The sequence below is a fragment of the Oncorhynchus kisutch genome, linkage group LG24 (assembly GCF_002021735.2).
Source record: "Oncorhynchus kisutch isolate 150728-3 linkage group LG24, Okis_V2, whole genome shotgun sequence".
NCBI classification, from domain to species: Eukaryota; Metazoa; Chordata; class Actinopteri; order Salmoniformes; family Salmonidae; genus Oncorhynchus; species Oncorhynchus kisutch.
In genome coordinates this window covers 21,631,173-21,657,076 of record NC_034197.2, presented here as the reverse complement: position 1 = coordinate 21,657,076, position 25,904 = coordinate 21,631,173, and the positions used below count along the sequence as shown (strand labels likewise).

The window sequence follows — 25,904 nt, the reverse complement described above, 5'->3', positions numbered from 1 at the left end:
TCCGATTTGCGCGTTCTCGCATGTATTTGCATATTTCGTGAGGGAAGCCTAGTCTGTGAAGTGCTCCTGTGCAATAACTCAATTCGCTTGTGCACTTCTTCTAGACAATGCCATTTAAAAAAAACGTTGTCAAAGGGTAAAGTCTACAAAACGTAGTCCACTCTGTTCGTTGCATATTCTAGTTTTGGGAATAGAAAACTGTATTGAGATCAAATGTTTCATCGATGAGAACATTTGCAGAATGTCGGCCAAAATCCATCTGGCGCCATCTTCTCCAATGCAGGCCACTGGGCTTCCTCTCATCACCAGATTTGGTGGTGAATGGAAACGCCAACTGGATGCTTCAGATTTACAGTGAAACATCTGGCTGTTTGTTCTATCTTCGGTTTCAGTGAGACTTCTTCATTCAATATGTCGGTCAGCAAACAAATGTTTAGTCTGCATGCCGCCACCTACTGTGCTGGAGTGTGTTAAGTGAGACTGCTTATAACAGCACCACCTGTAGGCCAATCTGTGACATTACTTTTTACCAAATTACTCTGTGCCAGTTACTTTGTGCCAATTTAGAAAAAGTTACACATTTATGCTTGAATTATTCGACCATGTCAAGAAAAGAAAAGAATACAGGAGAGATAAGCAATAGCTTCGCCGTGAACCACTATTAATACAACAATATGGTTTAGATTGCGACGCTAGCTAAGCTCATGCGCAGAAACACGTCATCAGGTCCAACGGTCCATCGATATAAAGTCATTTTTGACGAAAATTAAAACGTGTCAGTTTGAAGTTGGAATTATAACACAATCAGCGACTTAAGACATTGGCTCGAATCTAAAGTTGTGCCTTCAGAAATCGAGAAAATTAACAATTTAAGGAAGAATCGTCCACTTCTCAAACCCCAGTCTGGTCCGTTGAGTCCACGGAGTGAATCTTGGGAAGTATCGCGATGTTGGGCCCTCTAGGTTAGAAACTGTGGTAGTAGCTTCAAGACGAGAGGCGCCCCCCGTATGTGTTTATTAGCTAGCTAGCGTCTTACTAGCCTTTAGGCGCGTTACTGTGCACTAGCGTAGAACAACAATAATTTATATAGCTAAATGAATTAGCTCAACAAGAGGCGTGCCTACCGAGCACCAGACGAGTGAGAGAACTAGCAACTACGTGGTGGGAAGGCTAGCGAAACGGAGAGAAACAGTTCAGCTAACGTTAGCTTGCTAGTTCGGGGTTTCTTGATCCACCGACCGTATTTAGCTTGCTAAAAAGCTAGCTGCTGCTGGAGGCGCAACCGATAACTGCTAGCTACTAGAGGGGAGGAAATGAAGGACAAACAGAAGAGAAAGAAGGAACGCACGTGGGCTGAGGCGGCTCGCATGGTAATACTATCTTTAGTTGTAATATAGTAGCTAGCTAATGTACTGACAGGGAAGAGGAACACTCAGCAACCAAACACATATTAGTCGGAGCCTGGGCTGTCTGGTTTGCACTGCACGTTAGCTAGCAGGGAGTGCTCGGTTAATCTCCTAAATTAATTTAGCTAAATCGCCAGCATGTTAACAGTGAAATTAGTAAATGCACTGAGCCCCTGATAACGAAATGCTCTTATTATTCATATGATTAACGTTAGTCATTCCAAGTGTGGTTGTAGCTAGAGTCGTGTATTTAGATGGCTCTGGTTTTATCTAAGCTAACGCTCATTGTTGACAGGAGCATAGCTAACATACGGGTACGTCTGCCTTCCAGTTTGACCCTTTGTTTGCTAGCTAGCGAGTTAGCATAACCCACTGTATTGGTAAATTAGCCAGACTACCAGTGGTACCACCATTCACTGAACATGTAAACAAATAACTATTTCAGAGTTATCCACTCAAGCTAACGTTAATTTCACTATCTGCTCATATTTTAACACATTTAGACAGGTCCCTCTGCTTATGGTCAGAGCAAGGGTCAGGGGAATACCACCCCAAGCCTTAGCTAATGTTATCTAGGTGGTAGCTAGCTACAACCATTCAAAGTTGGATACAGTTGTCTTTATGTAGCTATCATAATGGTTATTGGATAACTAAGCTGGTGTATGCATGTAAAGTTTTTATTTAGCCATATTGACAAATAAGACAGCTAAGAAGTTTCTTGTAGGCTTCCAGCTAACGTTACTACCCAATGGTATACAAATCATGTCTGTGTTCTTGTGTAATGCAAGTCCTCTTTTGGCTTTCTTCAATGACCATTGCAACATTTTATTGTAATTCAGTTTTCCATTATGGTTTCTTCTGCAACAAGACAGACACCCTATTCTCTATGCTTTGTAGAGTGGTCTAAATATACAGGTCTACTATATGAGGTAGATTAAATTATGTATATTGTATCAGAGAGTACTTGGATTAAAATTGTGTGTAAAAGGGATATACTATTGGGAATGTCATGAGGTTGCCAGTCAGAGCTGTGTCTTGATGTTGAGTAGGATAATCAGGCACCTACATCGTGTAGTTATTGCAGAACCCTTACACATAGTGCCCATTTACTGCTGTAAACGGTCTGCATTCGGCAACAGTCCATTGATTTTAAATGGTAAGCAGACCCCTCTTCTGCGACTCAACTGCCAGATGAGGCTGTGTTGCATAGCAGTATCATTGGTGTTTCTTGAGGATTTAGAACTGGATGCAGTTAATGACACATTTTATTCAGTACACATAGCTATAAAGCCTACCATGTTTTGTATTGTGCATGCATACTGCAGATGCATTATATCTCAACTTCGGCAAATTTCTCCTTTCTAATATGGGTGTGGAAGTTACTTACATCTTAGGGTGGGGCTCTATTCTCTTGCCAGACCCTAATTTTCTGTTCCCTGCCTATCAGCATCCTTGCACGCCACGGCAGCGCTACATAGCTCAGTGCCATTTTTGGTTTTCACTGTGTGGGGAATGCATGTATTTATAACCGAAGCCCATATGTCACTGCAGATCCTTGTGGTGCAAATGTTTTGGCTAGGCTAGCTTTTGGGGAGCCTAAACAATATTCATAGGCTGAGGTGAGTCCAGTGTGTTCCAAAACTTGTGCTAGGCCATGCTAGCTACTCATTATTCTCTGGGGCATACAGGAATAACAGACCGATTTAGTGATAAGAGATGTAAACAAAAATAGACTTTCAAGTGTGTTTTGAGAACCGCCAGTGAGAAACACGCATACCTAGTTTGCACGCTCACACATTCAGATAAATGGGATGGGCCGGTGTGAAATTGTATCTTCTACGAGATAGAGGAACACGCTTCAACTGCACCCACACCACCATATGGAACAAATCCATTTAGGGTTGCATAACACCACATACAAAAAAGGAGAACCTTCAAGACACTTTTCATACTATTACCAACAATGTCATGTTGCCTAGACAACCATAAGCACCGTCTGTGTAGGCTAGTTTATCATTTTCATATAGGCCTATCTTCAGTAAGTCAAAATAATCTATCTGCCTTGGCATTAATCAGGAGTTTGGTAGTGGTGTGTGATGGGTTTTCTCCATGCATGACTGGGCAGGTTCTTTTCTCCACAGATTGCAGAGAAGCCTGATAGGTCTAACTTATCCACCATCTGGCCTTTTGAGTTCCTTAGACTGTTTTCGGTTTCCTTTTTCTGCAGGGACAAGGACAACATAATTGTTACATTGAATGCCACATGTCTTGGTATTCTGTAATCAACGCCTCACCGAATCATGGTGCATACTGTTGCTCTATTGTGATGTGCATCTTTAGTGTGTGCTTGTGTTGTGTGCTTGGAGTCGGCTTTGTCTTCTGGTCTCCCTGACCAAAATACCCTTTCCTCTTCTTCCAATTTCCTGCACTCGTGTCCTTGGGTTAATTTGAAGGAGCGCTCTACTACCCAGTCTGTATGTGTTGTTCCTTCTCATGCATCCTGTCATGACGACACACTGAGAGGCTCTGGATTGATCGCACAACCTCAAGCACCTATCTCTGGTCTTATTAATGGAAATTAATCAATAATTCACTGTATTTTTAAGGGAGTGGAGGTGGCACTTAAAACCACAAATGCTGCTCGGCTATGTAGTGATGTCACTTTATTAGAATTAGTGGTGTAGTGGAGGATAAACATTGTTTACACCTTTTTATTTTGCGTGTGTGTTTACCCACCTTTTGCGTAAAAATGCTTTGAAAGTATAGTGAGCATTACTTTCACCACACCTGGCAATCAGCATTTATCCACCTATTTTTTTTATCACTTATTTAAATTGTTATAGTATGTTTATATGAATTGGTTCTCCTAGAGGGATAGGCCTAGTTGTGGGTGTATTGTGTTGTGCTATTTCACTGTCTTAGTGGATATTAAAGCCACATGCTTTCTGCTGACGAAGCTTGAGTGGTTAACTCAGGCGTTTTGAAACATTTTAATAAATGGACGCTAAGTTTAATACACTGCCTTTTGTGAATCTTCCATTCATAAGGTATGGAATTCACATTTTGTTGCCTTTTTTCACCAGATATTTCTGAAGCTGCTGTATTCACTTACTGGATGTATGGTATAGTTGTAGGTATATCTTAAATTGTATCTGTATGGGCTATAACATGTTCATGACTGACTGTAATTTTTCCAGGTTCTAGAGAACTTCTCTGATGCCCCCATGACGCCCAAGCAGATCCTGCATGTTATTCAGACCAAGGGGCTCAAGGAAATGAGGTAAACAACCACCACACACACACATTTAATGGAAGGGTTATATTCTGGCATTTAAGCCCTTGTTCTACCACTTACCAGAGTCAGATGAACTGCCATTTTATGTCTCTGCGGGCAGTATGAAGGAAGTTAGCATTGGCTTGCAAAACTACTGCTAAATTGTGTTAGCGCAATGACTGGAAGTCTACAGGTACAATAGCAGTGCTACAGTAGCATACTGCACGCAGAGACATACAAATGGTATCCACAATTTCATCTGATTCTGGGTAAGTACGGTTGAAGTCGGAAGTTTATATACACTTGGGTTGGAGTCATTAAAACTCGTTTTTCAACCACTACATAAATTTCTTGTTAACAAACTGTAGTTTCGGCAAGTAGGTTAGGACATCTATTTTAACAGCTTGGAAAATTCTAGAAAATTATGTTGTGGATTTAGAAGCTTCTGATAGGCTAATTGACATAATTTGAGTCAATTGGAGGTGTACCTGTGGATGTATTTCAAGGCCTACCTTCAAACTCGATGTCTCTTTGCTTGACATCATTGGAAAATCAAAAGAAATCAGCCAAGAGCTGATCTCCACAAGTGTAGTTCATTCTTGGGAGCAATTTCCAAACGCATGAAGGTACCACGTTCATCTGTACAAACAATAGTACGCAAGTATAAACACCATGGGACCACGCAGCCGTCATACAGGTCAGGAAGGAGACTCGTTCTGTCTCCTCGAGATGAACGTATTTTGGTGTGAAAAGTGCAAATCAATCCCAGAACAACAGCAAAGGACCTTGTGAAGATGCTGGAGGAAACGGGTACAAAAGTATCTATATCCACAGTAAAACGAGTCCTATATCGACACAACCTGAAAGGCCACTCAGCAAGGAAGAAGCCACTGCTCCAAAACCGCCATTAAAAAAAGCCAGACTACGGTTTGCAACTGCACATGGGGACAAAGATCATACTTTTTGGAGAAATGCCCTCTGGTCTGATGAAATAAAAATAGAACTGTTTGCCCATAATGACCATATTATGTTTGGAGGAAAAAGGGGCATGCTTGCAAGCCGAAGAACACCATCTCAACCGTGAAGCACGTGGGTGGCAGCATCATGTTTTGGGGGTGCTTTGCTGCAGGAGGGACTGGTGCACTTCACAAAATAGATGGCATCATGAGGGAGGAACATTTTGTGGATATATTGAAGCAACATCTCAAGACATCATTCAGGAAGTTAAATCGGGGGTCTTCCAAATGGGCCTTCCGAATGGACAATGACCCCAAGCATACTTCCAAAGTTGTGACAAAATGGTCTAAGGACAACAAAGACAAGATATTGGAACGGCCATCATAATGCCCTGAACTCAATCCCATAGACAATTTGTGGGCAGAACTGAAAAAGTGAATGAGCAAGTAGGCCTACAAACCTGACTCAGTTACACCAGTTCTGTAAGGAGGAATGGGCCAAAATTCACCCAACTTATTGTGGGAAGCTTGTGGAAGGCTACCTAAAATGTTTGACCCAAGTTAAACAATGTAAAGGCAATGCTACCAAATACTAATTGAGTGTATGTAAACTTCTGACCCACTGAGAATGTGATGAAAGTAATACAAGTTGAAATAAATCATTCTCCTATTATTCTGATTTCACATTCTTAAAATAAAGTGGTGATCCTAACTGACCTAAGACAGGGAATTTTTACTAGCGATAAAGGTATGCTTTATCTTGGCCAGGTCGCAATTGTAAATGAGAACTTGTTCTCAACTTGCCTACCTGGTTAAATAAAGGTAAAATAATAAATAAATAAAAAGGTCAGGAATTGAAACACTTCAACCAAATACATTTAAACTCAGTTTATGTAAACTTCCAACTTCAACTGTAGAACAAGGGCTTAAATGCCAGAATCTCCCATTATACCTTTAAAGCCCATCTTTATGGTCATGTATACCAGCAACAAAACCAAGAATGGAATTGCTCATGTTTTATGTAAAATAATATGTTACGAGAATATCCTTGAGAAAGGAATGTTTAAACTTTGACTCACATTTTTCACAATTCTTCCATGATCTCTACCTGGCCTGATCCACAATATGCTCAACAAAATCAGAAGGTAAGATGGCACAAGAACAAAGGGACAATATTTCCATTTTATGTTTAGCTGTCTCTTTGCATACCATAGGTATTGTTCTGCTTCTCACAGTCATCTTCTCCCCACTCTTTCTCCATCACCCCACCCTGTCTCTCTCTCTCTCTCTCTCTCTGTCCACCAGTGGCACAGCCCCTCTGGCCTGTCTGGTGACCATGCTGCATTCCCAGGTGAGGGGGGACAGAGTAAAAAACAGCATCTTCTTTAAGCTTCCTGGCAGGATGAGTCTGTTTACCTTGAAGGTATGGAACCAGCCCAATCCACACACCCATATCTCAAACACGCACGTACCTCTAATCCCTACCCCTAATAAACCTCATACAAACCCATATCTGGAATACACACACATGTATGTTTGTGATAGCAATCTCTCTTCTGACTGTCCGTCTGCAGAAGAACGCTCTGCAGTGGACCAAGAGTTCGAAGGAGGCGGAGACAGCCGAAGCCAGCACACTAGCTACTGCTAACACAGCAACAGCAGGGCCAACGGAAGGTGCGGAGCAAGAGAGCTGTGACTCCATGGAAACAGTTGCAGCCAGTGGAGAGAACGATGGTGTGTGTTTGTGCTCACCACATGCTTTCATCAGTGATCATTTAGTGGAGAGTAATTGCCCTTTTTATTTGGTGTTTACTTCCACTGTAAATTAACATTGTTGAAGTTTACATTACTCTCCGCCCATCTTATCAACCTCCTTTTTACAGTTTATCCACTGTTTGTTTATTCCACTACATCACTGGTCTTTATTAAGCACACACATCTAACACATCACTATTAAATCTCTCTGACTGCCCTGTTCAAAGGCACTTTGAAAACAACACAGGAATATGTGTCGTGATAAAGGTGGAAAGAGCATGCCTATGATAGAATAAATTGAAGTGTTTTTAAACAACTGCAAACCAGAGATATTTTTTCTTATTTTTAGGATGTGATTGTTGCTGTGGTTACGGGTGCACATGAAACAGCCAACCCATGGCATAAATCTTTTTTTATTTTATTTTTTTAAGAAACATTTTATTTGGGTGAGCTCCTGTTTATCTGAAAAGTGCTAGATGATAAACCCCACCAATTGTGATAACGGAAACCAAAACATGTGCAGTGTGAAAAACCTTATTGTCAGTGTTAGTGGTCCATGGACCATTTATCATCGACTAAACCATTTGGAACCCAGTAAAGAGAACCATTTGGTGTCTGACTATATCCCCCTCTACCCCTCACAGCGTCCATAGATGAGAGCTCGTCCAGTGCCTCATGCTCCACAGAGCCCCAGACCAGGCTGAGTAGATCTGGAGTCTCTGGACAGGTGCGCTCTGAGGCCCAGGCACAGACCCGACTAAGTCGATCCAGACAGGTACACTTTACCCCCCTCAACCTGGGCTGTCTATGTGTACTGTTGCTCAATAGGGATATTATAGGTGGTTGTGCATAGTGTGCGTAGGTCGAGTCAAGAGGTTTTTATGAGTACTACATGCATAGGAAATGATTGCAGATCGCCTTTGTCTGGCTTAGTGATAACCTTAGCATTCTATTACCTCTCACCATGTCCGTTTCTCCTTCGCTGCAGTCGAGCAGACAGAGGAAGAAGGCTGTGATGATGCCGCGAGTGGTCCTCACTCCACTCAAGGTCAATGGTGAACACGTCCCATCAGGTGAGCACTTCTCTCTGCTAACCCCTTTGCTACCCTAACCTCATCTCGCTATGCCCACACACAACCTCTTCCTGGGCAAAAAAAATGTTGCGGAATTTGTAGCATTACACACAGACACCTCTGAGTCATATTCCTACAGTGGGCTTGGACCATTTCTCACCCAGCATGGGCCTCTACTGCTTTGCCAGTCTTTTTATTTATGTGTTGCCTATTTACTTTTGCAGCAGCATTCTTAGACTGTAACCTCTTCAAGTTTCTCAGTAAGCTCTGGGTAACAAAAACATGAGTGGCCTAAAAAACAGTTTTAGTGCTATCTATGGGAAGAAAGTGTAGGAATGGCTAGTGTTCCTGCAGGTGTCGTGTTGACTGAAATGTGACCTGTGTGCAGTTTTGACTGTGCTCCTCGTGCACCCAGAGTCTTTCTCATTCTGAGGATCCCCTGAAACCCTCCCCTCTTGTGGCTGATTGTCTGTCAGTCTCTGCGTGCAGAATAACCCTACTAGCCACTCATTGTCTGAGTGCAACTTCTGTCCTCCCTGCTTCTTTTTATGTGCACCTGGAAATTCCAGTCTCATATCAGTCCTTCCCTCCCGCCTTACATTTAGCTGCCCAGTAAACCCAATTGCTATCTATAAGGTGGGGGAGCTCTATCTGAGATTTCTGCTCCACCCTACCCCCCACTCTCCTCTCTCTGTGTTAATGTGGGACTGGGTAACTGCTCCCTTTGCTTTGTCTGTATTGCTCACCTGTCCCAATCCCCACCCAACCCGTGCTATGGGCTCTGCTGCCTCCCCTTTTGGCTTGTCTGCCTGACCTGCCCACCCCCGCCTTCCCGCTCGTAAGTCCCCCCTCAACCACGTGACCGGAGTGTCTCACCAGGCTCCCCCTCCCCCCACCTCTCCCCCTCAGGAGCAGCGGGGAGGCGCAGGGAAGACTCTAGGGGGGGTCCAGGCCCCACGCTTCGTGCCCGCCCCGAGCTGGCTAGCTGGAAACGCCCCCAGCACTTCAAGAGCTTGCGTGGCTACCACTCAGGTACAGGGGTTACACCCGGGTATAATAAAACCCACCAACCCAACCAACCTCCCTCCAGTAAACCCTAAAACACCAACCCCTCACTCTCCCAGTTGTAACCCAGTTTATTTTCATCATTGTTCAGGACACCTTTGGCAAAGAGATATACCTGATGGAACCTGAACTGTAAACAACTTGACAAATCTGTATATCTTATGAATTTAGCTGTCACAAATGAAGAGGTCAAAGAACATAATCTGGACATAGTACACAATCTGTAGAACTATTAGATGTATGTCTCAGTTTCTACACAGGCCAGCTGTCTACGAATAAGCGTCAAACCTGGACTTTGGGTCAATCCCAGACTGACAGGGTGATTTGGTAGCTAACCAACAGTACGCTGGTCGCTATCATTGTCAGGGTTGCATTGGTCACTAATGCTAACTGAACAGCAGTGCTTTGCAGGTTTCTAACTGAATGCCAGGGTCGGCTAGCTATCCCAACACTGGCTACCCGGCCAGGACATACTTAACCGCTCACTGACTGATAGCTGTTGTGATTGTGTTGGCTGCTAAACTAAACGCCTGAATGACTGTGTTGATGGATCTTAACTGGAGTTGTTGGCTTGCAATGGAACGGCCATGCTGTGCTTGCTGTTAGTTGAATGAATTAGTTTTAAACCATATCCATTGGATAGCATTAGCCACTTGCGGGCCTGTGGTTGTGTATGCCTGCAGGGCCCATGAAGAGGAGCCGAGGCGGGGTGGAGGTGGACTTTGAAACACCTGGCTCTATCCTGGTCAACACCAACATCAGGGCTCTCATCAACATGCGTACCTTCTCTGCCTTCCCAGCCCACTCCCAACAGCAACTCCTGCAGCTCCTCCCCGAGGTTGACCGTCAGGTGAGGGAGCTTGCTCATAATTTATAATCCTAGTCATCATTTACAGTTGAAGTCGGAAGTTTACATACACCTTAACCAAATACATTTAAACTCCAGTTTTTCACAATTCCTGACATTTAATCCTAGTAAAAATTCCCTGTTTTAGGTCAATTAGGATCACCACTTTATGTTAAGAATGTGAAATGTCAGAATAATAGTAGAGTGATTTTATTTCAACTTTTATTTCTTTCATCACATTCTCAGTGGGTCAGAATTTTACATACACACTTAATATTTAGTAGCATTGCCTTTTAAATTGTTTAACTTGGGTCAAATGTTTCGGGTAGCCTTCCACAAGCTTCCCACAACAAGTTAGGTGAATTTTGGCCCATTCCTCCTGACACAGCTGGTGTAACTGAGTCAGGTTTGTAGGCCTCCTTGCTTGCACATGCCTTTTCAGTTCTGCCCACAAATTTTTGTCCTTAAGCCATTTTGCCACAACTTTGGAAGTATGCTTGGGGTCATTGTCTATTTGGAAGACCCATTTGCAACCAAGCTCTAACTTCCTGACTGATCCACGTAATTTTCCTCCCTCACGATGCCATCTATTTTGAAGTGCACCAGTCCCTCCTGCAGCAAAGCACCACAACATGATGCTGCTCGCCCCTTGCTGGTTGGGATGGTGTTCTTCGGCTTGCAATCACCCCCCTTTTTCCTCCAAACATAACAATGGTCATTATGGCCAAACAGTTCTATTTCATCAGACCAGAGGACATTTCTCCAAAAAGTACGATCTTTGTCCCCATGTGCAGTTGCAAACCGCAGTCTGGCTTTTTTATGGCGGTTTTGGAGCAGTGGTTTCTTCCTTGCTGAGCGGCCTTTCAGGTTATATCAATATAGGACTCATTTTTACTGTGGATGTAGATACTTTTGTACCTGTTTCCTCCAGCATCTTCACAAGGTCTTTTGCTGCTGTTCTGGGGTTGATTTGCACTTTTCGCACCAAAGTACGTTCATCTCGAGGAGACAGAACGCGTCTCCTTCCTGAGCTGTATGACGGCTGCGTGGTCCCATGGTGTTTATACTTGCGTACTATTGTTTGTACAGATGAACGTGGTACCTTCAGGCGTTTGGAAATTGCTCCCAAGGATGAACCAGACTTGTGGAGGTCTACAATTTTTTTTCTGAGGACTTGCCTGATTTCTTTTGCTTTTCCCATGATGTCAAGCAAAGAGGTACTGAGTTTGAAGGTAGGCCTTGAACTACATCCACAGGTACACCTCCAATTGACTCGAATTATGTCAATTAACCTATCAGAAGCTTGTAAAGCCATGACATTTTCTAGAATTTTCCAAACTGTTTAAAGGCACAGTCAACTGAGTGTTGACTGTATTACAGTGAATTATAAGTGAAATAATCTCTGTAAACATTACTTGTGTCATGCACAAAGATGTCCTAACTGACTTGCCAATACTATACTTTGTTAACAAGAAATTTGTGGAGTGGTTGAAAAATAAGTTTCAATGACTCCAGTCTAAGTGTATGTAAACTTCCTACTTGCACTGTATAACTCGAGGACAGATTCCCGGACCCAGGTTAAACCTTTCCCTGGACTAAAAAGATTTATCAATGGAGATTCTCCATTGGAGTGTGCCTTTTTAGTCCAGCCCATAATGTGTCATCATTTCTGTGCCATATTGTCTGTGAATGTAACCCAGTATGTCCTGTCTTCCTTCTCCAGGTTGGACCTGATGGTCTGGCTCGCCTCAGTAACTCGGCTCTCAACAATGAATTCTTCACTCACGCCTCCCAGAGCTGGAAGGAAAGGCTTGCTGAGGGTTAGTACCTACTTACTTAATTATATACTATGGTTGGTATAAAGGCCCACTGATAACACGTGACTAGGGGTTAGTGACTAGCTACACAGGTGGGGAACTCTTTCCTTTCAGGAGTTAATTCGCTAGCAATTCATTTTCCTCGACAGAAATTGCCAGGTATTTTTCTAGAAATAACAGGGTGTACAATAATAACCCATGAATTACTGTCTCTTGGGTATTCAGTATCAGAAAGTACCCATTGATGCTATCACATAGCTTCCTACTTAAATACCATGCAAATACCAGGGGAAACAGAATCAGTCAAAACATGAAGTTATTATATATATATATATATATATATATATATATATATATATAACTATAGCCAGTTATCTATATGTTAATCTAATATTGTTTGACCTGCTCAGGGGAGTTCACCCATGAGATGCAGGTGCGATTCCGCCAGGAGATGGAGAAAGAGAAGAAAGTGGAGGCATGGAAGGAGAAGTTCTTTGAGGAGTACCACGGTCAAAAGTAAGTCTTCTGAACATCCACAGCCACAACATCGGCTGTTATTTTTTTAAGCTGCCTTTTATTCCATGGACCATTTGCAAATTGACTTGATTATTTCCACTGTATAACAGTGTATATACTCTTTATACTAATGTTCTTTTGCTGCAGGTCTGGCCTGACCCGAGAAGAGTCTCTGAAGTTGACAATGAGCGAAGCGGCCGATGCTGCCACCAGCGTTCTGGACAGCAAGGTGGCCTTGGTGGCGGCGGGAACGCCCAAGCGCCGCAATGTGGGCAGGCGGAGGCGTGATGGCAGGATGAGACGGCGAACGCGGGCAGACTTGAGACGCAGGGCGCAACGCACCCTCTGTAAGACCAACTCCCCTACCCTGCAGTCCTCCAAGCAGCTGGAAGGCACGCTCACTTTAGATGCAGCTTCTGTTGCCTCTGTCCCCTTGCCCGTCCCAGAGGCCACCACGGTGCAGGGAGGAGAGGTGGTGTTACAGGCCGACTGTGAACTGGAGGATCCGGCCCAGTGTGCCTCCCTAGAGCCCGTGCCCTGCCCTTCCCCCGTGCCTGTGCTCCCGCCTGTGACCATGCCTGTGCCCACCCCGACCCCCAGTCCCAGCCCTGTATCTATCAGCGCCTCCGATGAGCCTGAAGTCACCGCCCGCCTGCTCCCTGAAGAGCCTGCACCTGCCGTCGCCTCAACCTCCTCTCCCTCCTCCTCGTCTTCCTCCTCCTCCTCCTCGTCCTCCTCCCCTTCCTCATCTCCCTCCTCCAACTCAGAGAGACAGGGGGGGTTCACCGCCGGCTTGGATTCTTCCTCCTCGTCCTCTTCTTCCTCCACGGCTGCTGCCACCGCTGATCCACTGGACGACGGTGCCTCCATGGTCACCTCAGTCACGGGGGGCACAACCACCAGCAGCCGGGAGAGCAGCCCTGCAGCCAGCCCCGCCCCCATCATCGCCACCTCCGCCCAGGCCGCCAAGGAGCAGAAGAGGAGGCCAGACGAGCCCCAGGCCTTCTGCAGTTTCCCCGAAAAGAGGCCGCGAATGGAAGATCGTCAGTCCTTTCGTACCACAATTGACGGGGTTCACACGGAAAAGCCGCAGCCGACAGCAGAGGAGCCCAAGGTCCCACCTATCCGGGTATGAGGTCACCATTTGTAATTGTAACCCTTTATTGTGGCTGTAGTGGTGCAGTAGCAGGCACTCAATTTCTGACAACCCAGAATCCACAATCTGTAAAGTAAGTTTGATTATTGTGAATTGTCTCCACCAAAAATGTCAAACCACGTTGCCAAAAACCAACTTCCTTCTCTGAAGATGGTAAATCATTAGTGATGATTGACTGGGTTTCGGTGTGGGATTCTTAGCAAAGCAATGGATGCGAATGTCTGTTATATGGCCTTTGTAAAATCCATGTTTGATATGCTCTCCTTGTCTGTGTCCCTCCAGATTCAACTCTCCCGAATCAAACCGCCCTGGGTCAAAGGGCCGCCAACCTACCAGATCTGTCCCCGCATCGTGCCCCCCGGCGAGGGCTCGCGGCGCTCAGGGACGGGGGCGCGCACCCTGGCGGACATCAAAGCCCGCGCCCAGCAGGCCCGGGCCCAGCGCGAGGCCGCTGCTGCTGTTGCAGCCACTGGGGACGGACCAGGGCCGGGCGGGGGCAGGGCTGGTGCTGGGCTACAGGATCGCAGCAGTGGAAGACGAACGCGAGAGCACCCAGGACCCGTCGAGCCCGGAGGAGCAGGAGACGAGGAGGAGCAGGGATCGCCTGCGGGCTCTCATCCGCCTGGAACACAACTACAGCAGTCCAAATTAGAGCCCTCTACCCCCACCCCCAACACAGCTGCCTCATCCCCCTCCCTGTCCACCTCTTCCAACCCCTCCCTGTCCTTCTCTGAGCCCCCGCAGACCCCCACTCCATCCCCAGCCACCCAGGAGGAGCGACAAGGGGAGCTGAGTGGGGAAGAGGGGACAACACCACCACCAATCAAAGGCACATCCAACGGACTCTCGGACAAGGCAGTGCTGCTGGAGCCTGAGTCGGTGTCCAGCCACCTCAGAGGGCGGGGTGAGGGGGACGACTGTGACAGGACAATGACCAAAAATGGTCCCCTGGCGCCCACCTCCATCCCAGATTCTCTGCCCAGGTTCGGGGCCCAGGGAGTGGATGTGATCAGGTCCCTGGCTGGGGGAGGAGGGGGTGTCATCCAACATGGTTCCCACCACGTGGGGCCACAAGAGAACCCCCCCACCCCAGCCAGAGAGGGCCAGAGCGAAAAGCATTCGCAGCCCTCGGAGAGGGGGAGAGATACAGCCTCCCTCCCTCGTCTCCCACCTTCAGTCAGAGAGGACGAAGCAGGGCATCACAGCGATTCCACGGAGACCGCCTCCGACTGCGAGAATGAGAGCCAGGAGGAAGAGCCCCACCTGAGCATGTGGAGCCACCGCCTGCCTGCTCAGCGCAACGGCAACATCCAGCACCTCCAAAGGTTGTCTCAGCAGGCCCACGGCCAGCCTGTGATCTGCAGCCCCCCTCTACAGCAGATCCAGCAGCCGGTCATCCAGACTCACGTGTCCAACCACCATGGCCATAGCCAAACGGTCATCCAGCCCTGCTTCCCCAACGGCCTACCCAGCCAGAGTCTCATACAGCCAGGCCAAAAGCAGCCGCAGCCTGAATGCACTCCCCACCCAGACCAACAGACTCTTGCTGCGCCACACTCTCAAACCCAGAGGGGGCACAAAACGGACCCAATGGATGACTACAAAGCGTCCAGCCGGGGCTCGGCTGAGGAGAACTGTAGGCTGGGGCTGAAGCCTTCTCCCATGCACCCCACCGCTGGCTCCAAGAGGCTCCCTAGTTCGGCCCGGCCTGTGTCCACAGTGGAGGCCAACAATCCTCTGGTCACCCAGCTGCTTCAAGGCAGCCTCCCAATGGAGAAAGTCCTGCCGCAGACGCACTCGTCCAGCAAGCTAGAGATCAACCGCCTGCCAGGGGGGCCCCAGCCAGCCCCCCAGTCCCAGCTCAACTGGCAGCAACAGACCAGGTCTCCGGGCCTTCGCTTCAGGGGCCCCACAGAGGCCCATACGGGGGAGTCCCTGGTCCCTGAGTTGTCCTCTCAGAACCAGCAGAAGTCCCCTGTTGGCCGAGGAGGCTCCCCTGGAGCAAGCCGGAGCTTCGGGTCCTCTCCCCTGGGCACAGTGCCCTCCCGCATGGCCTGCCTGCTGGAGGAGGCCTCCTCTCGGGCCACAGCCATGCAGCAGTACCTGTCCCAGCAGCCAGGTGGCTCTGTGCCCCTCGGGGCCGTGCCCGTCATCACATCCCTCTCTTCATCCTCTTCCTCCAGACGGAACTCCCAAGAGTCGGCCGTTATCAGAGAGTCTCCAGAGAGGCGGCACCACAACAACATTGCTCAGCCCCGGGCCACCCCCGACCTCTGCCCCTCTGAGGTGGTCCCCACTGTCAAGATAAACTGGCACCCTTCCAAACCCCACCCCCTGCACCAACAGCAGCTCTCGCCCGCACTCAACGTGAAGAGCGAGGTTTCCTCCCGGCCCTCTTGTCAAGCTCTTGCCAAAACCTCCTCCTCTGGCCCCATGGTAGGTGGTGGGCCAGGTGTGGTGGTCACCAAAAAGGAGGCAGTGAACTCTATGGACGGTTACCTGACTGGAGGAGGCGGGGCTATGGAGGGACTGCTGAACATGGAGATGTCTTTAGCCCGCATGGCTAAGAAGGAGGCGCAAAGCAAAGCTCAATACTCTTCCACCTCCCCCTCTTCATCTTCAATCTCCTCCCTCCCTTTCCAGCTCTACGGTAAGCTGCCCAAGCAGGGCGGGGGCAGCGGTGTGTCGGCCCCCGGCTTCAGCTACACGGCCAACGTGTCTGTGGTAGACGGCAGCGGCTTCTCGAGGAGCATCGCCGATGGTGTCCTACAGCTGCGTCAGCGCCACAGTGCCAGCCAGAGCGCCACGCTCAGCATCCAGGCGTTTGCAGACAGCGCCGCTGAGGAGGTGGCCCTCAAGTGCTCCTGCCGCCTCAAGGCCATGATCATGTGCCAGGGCTGCGGGGCCTTCTGCCACGACGACTGCATCGGCCCCTCCAAACTGTGTGTATCCTGCTTGGTGGTCAGATAGGCGCTTTCTCTGACGTTGCTACAGTGTTGGTGGTTTGGTGTGCCACCTTCAGCATACCTGCTCCATGTATAAACTGTTAACTAACCTAACACACCCAGGACTTGTGAGAGAAACAAGGGTGTGGGACTTAAGGCTTCGACAAGTTCCACCCTCGGAAGAGGGTGGAACACAGGCAGGGTGATGCCTTGTATTATACAATCGGTCTGTATTTTTTGTTGCTTATTTTTTCTAATGCCTTTATGATTATTATTTTGTATTATAATTATTAATGTGAATTTACTTGGCACGGTTGATTTGTAAATTGTGCCTTTTTTCTTTTCTCCAAAAAACATTTACCTCATCTTGACACCTGTCATCAGTTCAGTGTGAAAATGGTGGCTGTTTTGTTATTGTTTTTGTTTTCCTCTCTGGGGAATTTGTTCTAGTCTTTCTTGCAAATAAATATTTTTTTAAATCATTAAAGCAAGCATAAATTACATAGTTTTTCTAATTGCTTTCTTTTGCTTTTTCCCCACACAAAGTGAAGACTACTCTGCAGCTAAGCACAATATTCAAAACTAATCAAGCAGTCTGGTCTTAAGCAATACAACTTTTTAATTTGCTTGCAGTATAGTTTAATTTATTTTAATGATAGTCACGCTACAATTCTTTTCCAAACATCGTCACACGTAGATATTTATTCTAAATACAAATTTTTACTTCCGCTGAACAACTTGACACATTGTAGAACGGAACCAAACATTTGGAGCCGGCCAGTGCTGGAGAAGTTTGGTACTGAGAACATCAGACAAAACATTTTATAAACACCATCAAAGAGCATTACACTGAAGTTCCAATGTAGACCAATTAGTACTTAAATTCCTTCACAGGTGGATATATATACATTCTTCACTACTTTGACTACAGTTCTGCATTAAGAACCCAATGGTAAATTGCTATTCCACACTCATTCACTTTTTACCCCTAATCCAAGGGTGTTCTACAGTCTCCCATTATTTGAAAAGATGTGATGAAAGAATTCACAAAACGAGTGAATTTGGGTAATATTGTTTGACAATGTGGTCCTTTCATTTCTATACCTACTGTATGCAAAAATGTGTTACTATACTTTAATGCCTGGAGCCCTCGACATTTGCCTGAACAGAAATGGCCTCTTCAACAAATCCCCTGCTTTCACCAAGTACATTCAATGCAGTAAGATATGAACACAGAATGAGATATTTTTTTTATATTTTCACAACATTTGGGGCTTTTAGTACTTGTAAGTCCATCTCAAAAGCTCCACTGAATTGTTCGGTCAGTCAAAAGTATAATTTTCCAAACAATCACATTTACAAAATTCAAAGGGAATAAAGAAGGACTGTGCCCCGGTTAGGCACAAAGAACGACTGTGCCCCGGTTAGGCACAAGACCGAAGATACCCCAAAAGATGGGTAGATGGAGTTCACAGGTAGGGAATTGAGTGAGATTATGAGAATTGAGTGTTCAGAGGAGTTGTTGGGATAGTCCTATGAGGCTGGTGATGTCTCTGGGGCTGACTAAGTAAGCTTCCAATCCCTAACTCGCCATCCTTGTTTTTCCAACTCAACTGTTACCTCCTAGGCACCTCTGGATAGGCTTACCTGGGCTGTCAGGGGAGGGGGAGATGGTGCTATTACCATATTGCTTCTACTTATCCAATTATTCTAGATATTCACTTCAACATGAAGTTTTTAGGGGTTGATTTCAAATTCACCAGCTGTTGACTTGCAACTTATTAGATAGGCTGTATAAAAAATAGTAGGAACTCATTTTAGCCATTCCACTGGAGTTATCAGCCTATTTCTTACACATCCATTACTTCTGAATCCAGAAAGGGGAGTCAACAAGGGCATAGGGATGGGAACAAGTTAAAGAATGGGCGCACAGCTTCACGTCTCCTGTCCCTCCCTACTTCTCTCTGTAGTGAAGCAGGTACATCTTCAGAGGCTCAGGGAGCGGTAGACCCAAGATCCTCTCTCTTAGCAGGTTCACTGGAGCCTCATGTAGAAGGGCACCGCCCTCCCTCCTCTCCTCCTCCTCTTCCTCAGGATCTCCTAGAACCCTGCAGTTCCCCTCTTCCACTTCCTCGTCCTCCTGCTCTTCTTCGGTGTCGGTTCCAGAGCGGTTGTTGTTGTTGTCCATCGGCCCGGGGATGAGGCGGCTCATGAATACGTAGCGGTTGGAGAGTAGGGTGGAGCCACGGTGTTGGGCCCGCCTCCGTCGGAACCGCTCCCCGCTGTGGGCCAGCCTCCTCCTGGGCAACGGCCCTGGCCCCGCCACTTTCTTCTTCAACGTCAGGCGGATAGAAATGCGAGCCAAGTCCTGCAGAGTCCGCACCTCAAACATGGTCGCTGGGGAGGCACAAACACCACACGATGAAACCATTTCACCCTCCCCACATAGTAAGTGATGGAAGTTCTGCAATCTCATTTTCTAACTATTCCAACATGCATTTGAGACAACAGTGTTCAGCTGCTTTCACCTCCTGCCTCCTTCCCCAGTCTCTTGAGTCTGCAAGGCCTGTATTCACAAAGCCTCTCAGAGTAGGAGTGCTGAGCTAGAATAATAATAATTTAGAGGGTGCCTATATTTCTTATTTTTTGCAAATCCTTACTCCCCCGAGACACCCTCGGAGAGTGGGGTCATGGGGTCACCCATTATCAACAGCGACCCTGGAGCAATTAGGGTTAAGTGCCTTGCTTCTCCCTCCCCTATCAGGTCCCCCTGTTGTATTCTTTATAATCTAAAATACAAATGTTATCCTAGATCAGCACACCACTACTCAGACGCTTTGCGAATAGGGGTCCTCATCACACAAAAGGCTCACTTTAAAAACTACCTCTACTACAAAGACAATTATATGACAGATATGCTCGTACAGTACTTACGTAAAGGCACTGCTTTAGATTTACTGTTGTCTCTGTGTTTGGGCAACACCAGTGGGGCAAATGACACAGCAATGATCTTTTTGGTCTCCCAGCTGTTGTAGCCTGTTCGAGTAATCTTGGTCAACTAAGGAGAGGAAGGACAATGATGTGTTTATGTGTACTTGAAATGTGTTTGTATTAAGCAGGGTTAATAAATACATCTACAGTGCATTCAGAACCCTTCCCTTTTCCAAATGTTGTTACGGCCTTATTCTAAAATGGATTAAATAAATAAAAATGTCTCAACTTACACACAATAGCCCATAATGACAAAACAAAACTGTTTTTTCTAAATGTTTGCTAATTTCTCAAAAATAAACAAACACCTTATTTGGTATTTTATTAGGATCCCCATTAGCTTTTGCAAAAGCAGCAGCTACTCTTCCTGGAGTCTCCACAAAACATAATACAGAATGACAATACAGAACATCAATAGACAAGAACAGCTCAAGGACCTACAGTACCTACCTACATACATACATATGTTTTTAGACCCTTTGCTAGGAGACTCGAAATTGAACTCAGGTGCACCCTGTTTCCATTGATTGTCCTTGAGATGTTTCTACAACTTGATTTGAGTCCACCTGTGGTAAATTTTATTAATTGAAAATTATTTGGAAAGGCACACACCTGTCTATATAAAAAGGTTCCACAGTTGACAGTGCATGTCAGAGTAAAACCAAGCCATGAGTTTGAAGGAATTGTCCGTAGAGCTCAGAGACTGGAATGTGTCGAGGCACAGATCTGGGGAAGGGTACCAAAACATTTCTGCAGCATAGAAGGTCCCCAAAAATACAGTGGTCTCAATCGTTATTAAATGGAAGAAGTTTAGAACCACTATGACTCTTCCTAGAGCTGCGCAATCGGGGGAGAGGGACCTTGGTCAGGGAGGTGACCAAGAACCCGATGGTCACTTTGGCAGACCTCCAGAGTTCCTTAGTGGAGGAGATGGGAGAACCTTCCAGATGACAACCATCCCTGCAGCACTCCACTAATCAGGCCATTATGGTAGAGTGGCCAGACGGAAGCCACTCCTCAGTAAAAAGGCACATGACGGCCCGCTTAGAGTTTGCCAAACGGCACCTAAAGGACTCTCAGACCATGGGAATCAACATTCCCTGGTCTAATGAAACCATGATTGAACTCTTTGGCCTCAATGCCAAGTGTCATGTCTGGAGGAAACCTGGCACCAGGCACATGTTTTCAGCGGCAGGGACTGGAAGACTAATCAGGATTGATGGAAAGATGAATGGAGAAAAGTACAGAGAGACCCTTGATGAAAACGTGCTCCAGAGCACTCAGGACCTCCAACTGCGGCAAAGGTTCACCTTCCAACAGGACAATGACCCTAAGCACACAGCCAAGACAACGCAGGAGTGGCTTCGGGATAAGTCTCTGAATGTCCTTGAGTGGCCCAGCCAGAGCCCGGACTTGAACCTGATCAAACATCTCTGGAGAGTCCTGAAAATATCTCTGTAGCGACACTCCCCATGCAACCTGACAGAGCTTGAGAGGATCTGCAGAGAAGAATGGGAGAAACTCCCCAATTACAGGTGTGCCAAGCTTGTAGAGTCATACCCAAGAAGACTCAAGGCTGTAATCACTGCCAAAGGTGCTTCAACACAGTACTGAGTAAAGGGTCTGAAGACTTACGTAAATCTGATATTTCAGTAAATTTTTTATACATTTGTAAACATTTCTAACAACCTGTTTTTGCTTTGCCAATATGGGGTGTTGTGTGTAGATTGAGAAGGGGGAAACAATTTTATCCATTTTAGAATAAGGCTAAAATGTAACAATGTGGAAAAAGTCAAGGGATCTGAATACTTTCTGAATGCACTATAATTAGAAGGGGGAAAAAGTGCATTTATATGGAACCTTTCTCTAAACCCAAGTCATAAATGAAGCACAGAGCATTAGCTACACACAAAGGAAACAAGTGTCAAAATGTATCAATGGTATAAAAACCACTTCTAGGAGCAGGACCAAGAAAGATGAGACAACACAAACTCTACAACAGAGAATGCAAGGGACAGGGGAGATGAAACCACAAGACACCAGAATAGATTCAAGTTCTAAAAATAGCACTGGGTGAAGAGATGAGTTTATTCTAGTTCAGGGGTCATCAACTAGATTCAGCCGCGGGACGATTTCTTTCTGGAGCGGATGGTCGGGAACATAATTACAAATCATTTGTAGACTGCAAATTGACCACAAGAAGCCCAAACAGATCATGTTTGACTAAGACATAATCATTTCAAACCTTGCTTACATTTGTATATGATCACGTGTCTCTCTATTATTTTTGGGATTTATGGGGTATTGTGTATATATTGGGGGGGGGGTTTAATCCATTTAAGAACAAGGCGGTAACGTAACAAACTGTGGAAAAAAATCAAGGGGTCTGAAGACTTTCCGAATGCACTGTATAGTTTGTGGGTATAGTTTGTGGGTGTGCACACATGCTGACCTTCTCCTCCAATGGCAGCACTAGGATTCCTCCTACTTTGAGCAGGTTCTTCATGTAGTCTTCCTGCTCCCGCTGCACCCCAGCTCCACAATACACCCGGTCATACTGACCACTCTCTGGGGCTATCTCCAGACAGTTCCCTATCACGAAACAGGGCTCGCAGAACTCAAACCTATACACACACAGACAGAAACACACGTTTCCCCCATTCCAGTCGGATGTTTCTTGGATAACTTTAGCACTCCCGAGTTTTCTCGACAATCTTATCAACGACACCTAACCCAGAATAAATGTGCCCTGTACACCGAAGACACAGACTTTGTGTGGTGAGACTCTGTGTGGTGAGTAGCCTACTCACAATAACTGTTATCTTACTAGCTTGTTACAGAGTAATTACATTTAACTGGTTGCGCATGATGGCATTATACCAGAGTTATAGGAGCTTCTGCTCTGTTGACCTCCTTTCTCTTTCTACCACCTTCTCTCCAGCTCTCTCATCATGAAACCCCCCTACCTGTCGAAGCTGTCGCTGGTCTTGATGAAGAACTCCAGTTTCTGGTATGCATACTCAATGACATCTTGGTGCAGCTCCACACCATGGTTCACTCCAAATGGACCTACAGTAAGGATGAGAAACAAGGAAAGAGTCAGTCCATCAACAAGGAGAGTCATTCAATAATTTACACTTCTCCATTTTCTTTCCCTTAACAGGGCACATCCACAGGCTTGTGTATAGCAGTGGAGACCACAAGTGGCTGAGAGTTTCAATGGCAAGAATTGTGCTCAGCCTCTCTTGCTCCATTGCAAAGCACTTTTCTAATTTAAGTCACCAAAGTTTTGAGAATATCTAGTGAATCTGGAGCAAGTCTATCCTTTTTCACACAGCCTATATTTCACCTGGCCAGGTGAGGTTTGTTTTGTCCTGACTCACCCAGTATGAGTCCCACCATGGTGCTGAGGTAGCCCGTGCCACTGCCCAGGTTGAGGAAGGAAAGGCCAGGCTGGAGGTCCAGGGCCTCCATCACCTCTGAGTAGATGCAGGGGGCTGAGAGGTGGATGTTGCCGTGCCTCCAGGCCAGGTCCTTGTAGGCGCTGTCCCGGAACTCTTCCAGATAGTAGTCGGCCCGGTCGATTGCCCTGAAGGCCTGCTCCACTAGGTCCGAACGGATGTACTGGGCCTGCTTCAGGTTGTCAATCAACTCGTCATTGTCTTCCCCAGCACTCACTGCTCCTCCCATCTTCACGGTCTCAGAGAGAGGGAGAGAGATTAAACGGAATGTAAGCTTGAGAGATCAGGTTGGTTTAACTAGGATTGAGTCAGACAAAAGGTGTCAAATATTGATCAATTGATTCATCATCCCCCTCGTCTCCCCAATGATCCGTACCAGCTTCTGTACTTTCTGAAATGCTGACCTCAGGCTCCAGATAATAACTTTTTTATTGCTATATTTGGATTAACCACTGACTTGGGACATTATAAAAAATAAATGTTATTTTCCATCTGCATTTAACAGAGCCAAGCAGTAGCTGGAGAAAATAATTAGTATTTTAGGGTCTTGAAGGTGTGTGCAAAATACAGGCCTGTTTTATAACCACTTTGTTCAAGTCTTTCATTAAGTTCCCTTTCCCTGTGTTTTCACCAGTAGCCGGGCGGTGGCACTGCCACAGTACACGAGAATCCTAGTGACGGTGGTAGAGAGGCATATTTCGCACCAATCAACGGACACACAAAATACAGCTGCGCCACTGAATAACAAAAGAGTCTGTATTACATAAATATTCTCATTGCCACCAAAACTACTGCAACCAACATTTAGGTCATCATTTCATACGCATTCGTCATAGTGTTTTGTTATGCCTTTTTTGAAATAGTTTGATAAGGCTTTGTTATCAACAACCAACCAAGACGTGCACAAACTGCAGCCGCAATGTGAGCTACATAAAAAAAGTATCACCTTTGTCTCTGTTGATGTCGTCTATGAAGAGCTGCTATGCAGAGAAGAAAAATTATGGTCTGGTTGGAGCTAACAGAAATACGAAGCAGCTGTCTTTACCTTATGGAAGTGACGTTTGATCGACGCTGCTTTATAGTGTCAACTGTACTTCTCAAAATGATGTTGAAATCGTATATGTTGTTACCTTCTCGTTTCCCCCCATACACATTCAATAGATTTCACCACTATTATGGATGTAAACATTGACCAGCTGACAATAACGTCACACGCAGTAACACCCAAATGTGCGCTCAGCACCCCCGGCGGAGTAATATTGTAAGATCTGACAGGCGCCAGCAACACCTGGGCAGAGGAACGCGCCACTGTGAAAGAAAACTATTTTTTAATGTAACCTTTATTTAACTAGGCAAGTCAGTTGTCTTCGATGGAATATTCGTCTTGCATCGGCCGAGATGTAAAGAGGCAATTTTAGTCCAATAGAAACTATGCTTTAAATGCGATTTCGTAATAACCATTTAAAGTTATTTGCCTTGTTTGACATGAAACATAGAGCAGTATGTGGGATGGATGTATGCCTTTAATATTGCCACGTTCATGTTCTATTCGGTACTAGGAAACTCTGACATTTCCAACATGCTGATAGTAATTATAAACGTGTCGCGTTCAACGAATCATCAATTCGGACATTTTCGAGTTTGTTAGTGCCGACCAGAATATGAACGCGGCATAAGACAATTGTAAGCCTATATGGATACAGTGCCTATCTATAGACAGTCTGCACCCCTGTCAAAATGTTAATATTTTGTTGCATTATAGCCTGGAATTAAAATGCATATAGTTGTTTTTCACATTTATCTACACATACTACCCCACAACCACAGTGTCCACAGTGTCTCCCGACCCCTCTTGTCTCAGCCTCCAGTATTTATCCTGCAGTAGTTTATGTGTCGGGGGGCTAGGGTCAGTCTGTTATATCTGGAGTATTTCTCCTGTCTTATCCGGTGTCCTGTGTGAATTTAAGTATGCTCTCTCTAATTCTCTCTTTCGTTCTCTCTCTCGGAGGACCTGAACCCTAGGACAATGCCTCAGGACGACCTGGCCTGATGACTTCTTGCTGTCCCCAGTCCACCTGGCCGTGCTGATGCTCCAGTTTCAACTATTCAGCCTGCGGCTATGCAACCCTGACCTGTTCACCGGACGTGCTACCTGTCCCAGACCTGCTGTTTTCAACTCTCTAGAAACAGCAGGAGCGGTAGAGATACTCTGAATGATCGGCTATGAAAAGCCAACTGACATTTACTCCTTAGGTGCTGACCTGTTGCACCCTCGACAACCACTGTGATTATTATTATTTGACCCTGCTGGTCGTCTATGAACATTGGAACATCTTGGCCATGTTCTGTTATAATCTCCACCCGGCACAGCCAGAAGAGGACTGGCCACCTCTCATAGCCTGGTTCCTCTCTAGGTTTCTTCCTAGGTTCTGGCCTTTCTAGGGAGTTTTTCCTAGCCACTGTGCTTCTACACCTGCATTGCTTGCTGTTTGGGGTTTTAGGCTGGGTTTCTGTACAGCACTTTGAGACATCAGCTGATGTAAGAAGGGCTTTATAAATTAATTTGATTTGATTTGAATTTCGTAGTGAAAAAAACTGGACATTTGTAAAAAAAATATATATAATAATAATAATTTAAAAAA

At 45.9% G+C, this 25,904-nt stretch overlaps 2 protein-coding genes across 11 annotated transcripts; one reads left to right on the top strand and one right to left on the bottom strand.

The window, feature by feature from the left end:
• Nucleotides 1–594: 594 nt before the first annotated feature.
• Nucleotides 595–17,311, top strand: LOC109868933 (polycomb group protein ASXL1). 3 transcript variants are annotated; one of them, XM_020458701.2, is made up of 13 exons: nucleotides 599–1,370; nucleotides 4,604–4,686; nucleotides 6,779–6,781; nucleotides 6,942–7,059; nucleotides 7,211–7,370; nucleotides 8,036–8,166; nucleotides 8,380–8,464; nucleotides 9,374–9,496; nucleotides 10,213–10,379; nucleotides 12,100–12,196; nucleotides 12,604–12,709; nucleotides 12,857–13,838; nucleotides 14,148–17,311. In XM_020458701.2, exons 1-13 carry the CDS (start codon nucleotides 1,314–1,316, stop codon nucleotides 16,833–16,835), a joined length of 4,800 nt encoding a protein of 1,599 aa, XP_020314290.1. In that variant the 5' UTR covers nucleotides 599–1,313; the 3' UTR covers nucleotides 16,836–17,311. The 3 variants fall into 3 exon arrangements, with proteins under 3 accessions (XP_031659402.1, XP_020314290.1, XP_020314291.1); XM_031803542.1 differs by lacking the exon at nucleotides 6,779–6,781 and having other exon boundaries at nucleotides 595–1,370; nucleotides 14,148–17,297; XM_020458702.2 differs by lacking the exon at nucleotides 9,374–9,496 and having other exon boundaries at nucleotides 602–1,370.
• A 100-nt stretch (nucleotides 17,312–17,411) lies between these two features.
• LOC109869546 (protein-L-isoaspartate O-methyltransferase domain-containing protein 2-like) lies at nucleotides 17,412–24,527 on the bottom strand. Of its 8 annotated transcripts, none has more exons than XM_020459756.2 (7): nucleotides 24,308–24,500; nucleotides 24,209–24,239; nucleotides 23,185–23,500; nucleotides 22,768–22,870; nucleotides 22,254–22,425; nucleotides 19,745–19,868; nucleotides 17,412–19,207 (listed from the first exon to the last, which is right to left on the bottom strand). In XM_020459756.2, the coding sequence occupies exons 3-7, from the start codon at nucleotides 23,489–23,491 to the stop codon at nucleotides 18,765–18,767; spliced, it is 1,149 nt and encodes a 382-aa protein (XP_020315345.1). In that variant the 5' UTR covers nucleotides 23,492–23,500; nucleotides 24,209–24,239; nucleotides 24,308–24,500; the 3' UTR covers nucleotides 17,412–18,764. The 8 variants fall into 8 exon arrangements, with proteins under 8 accessions (XP_020315345.1, XP_020315348.1, XP_020315343.1 ...); XM_020459759.2 differs by having other exon boundaries at nucleotides 23,185–23,491; XM_020459754.2 differs by having other exon boundaries at nucleotides 24,209–24,527.
• Nucleotides 24,528–25,904: the final 1,377 nt, after the last annotated feature.

What these genes read in the sequence shown, in the direction of transcription:
- LOC109868933 (XM_020458701.2), top strand. Translation starts at nt 1,314, where the DNA reads ATGAAGGACAAACAGAAGAGAAAGAAGGAACGCACGTGGGCTGAGGCG. An exon ending in GACTAAGTCGATCCAGACAG is followed by an intron (nt 8,167 to 8,379) that starts GTACACTTTACC and finishes CCTTCGCTGCAG; the next exon opens with TCGAGCAGACAGAGGAAGAA. An exon ending in TCCCCGAGGTTGACCGTCAG is followed by an intron (nt 10,380 to 12,099) that starts GTGAGGGAGCTT and finishes TTCCTTCTCCAG; the next exon opens with GTTGGACCTGATGGTCTGGC.
- LOC109869546 (XM_020459754.2), bottom strand. Translation starts at nt 23,491, where the DNA reads ATGGGAGGAGCAGTGAGTGCTGGGGAAGACAATGACGAGTTGATTGAC. An exon ending in ACCAGCGACAGCTTCGACAG is followed by an intron (nt 22,426 to 22,767) that starts GTAGGGGGGTTT and finishes GTGTGTGTATAG; the next exon opens with GTTTGAGTTCTGCGAGCCCT. An exon ending in TGCTGCCATTGGAGGAGAAG is followed by an intron (nt 19,869 to 22,253) that starts GTCAGCATGTGT and finishes TCCTCTCCTTAG; the next exon opens with TTGACCAAGATTACTCGAAC.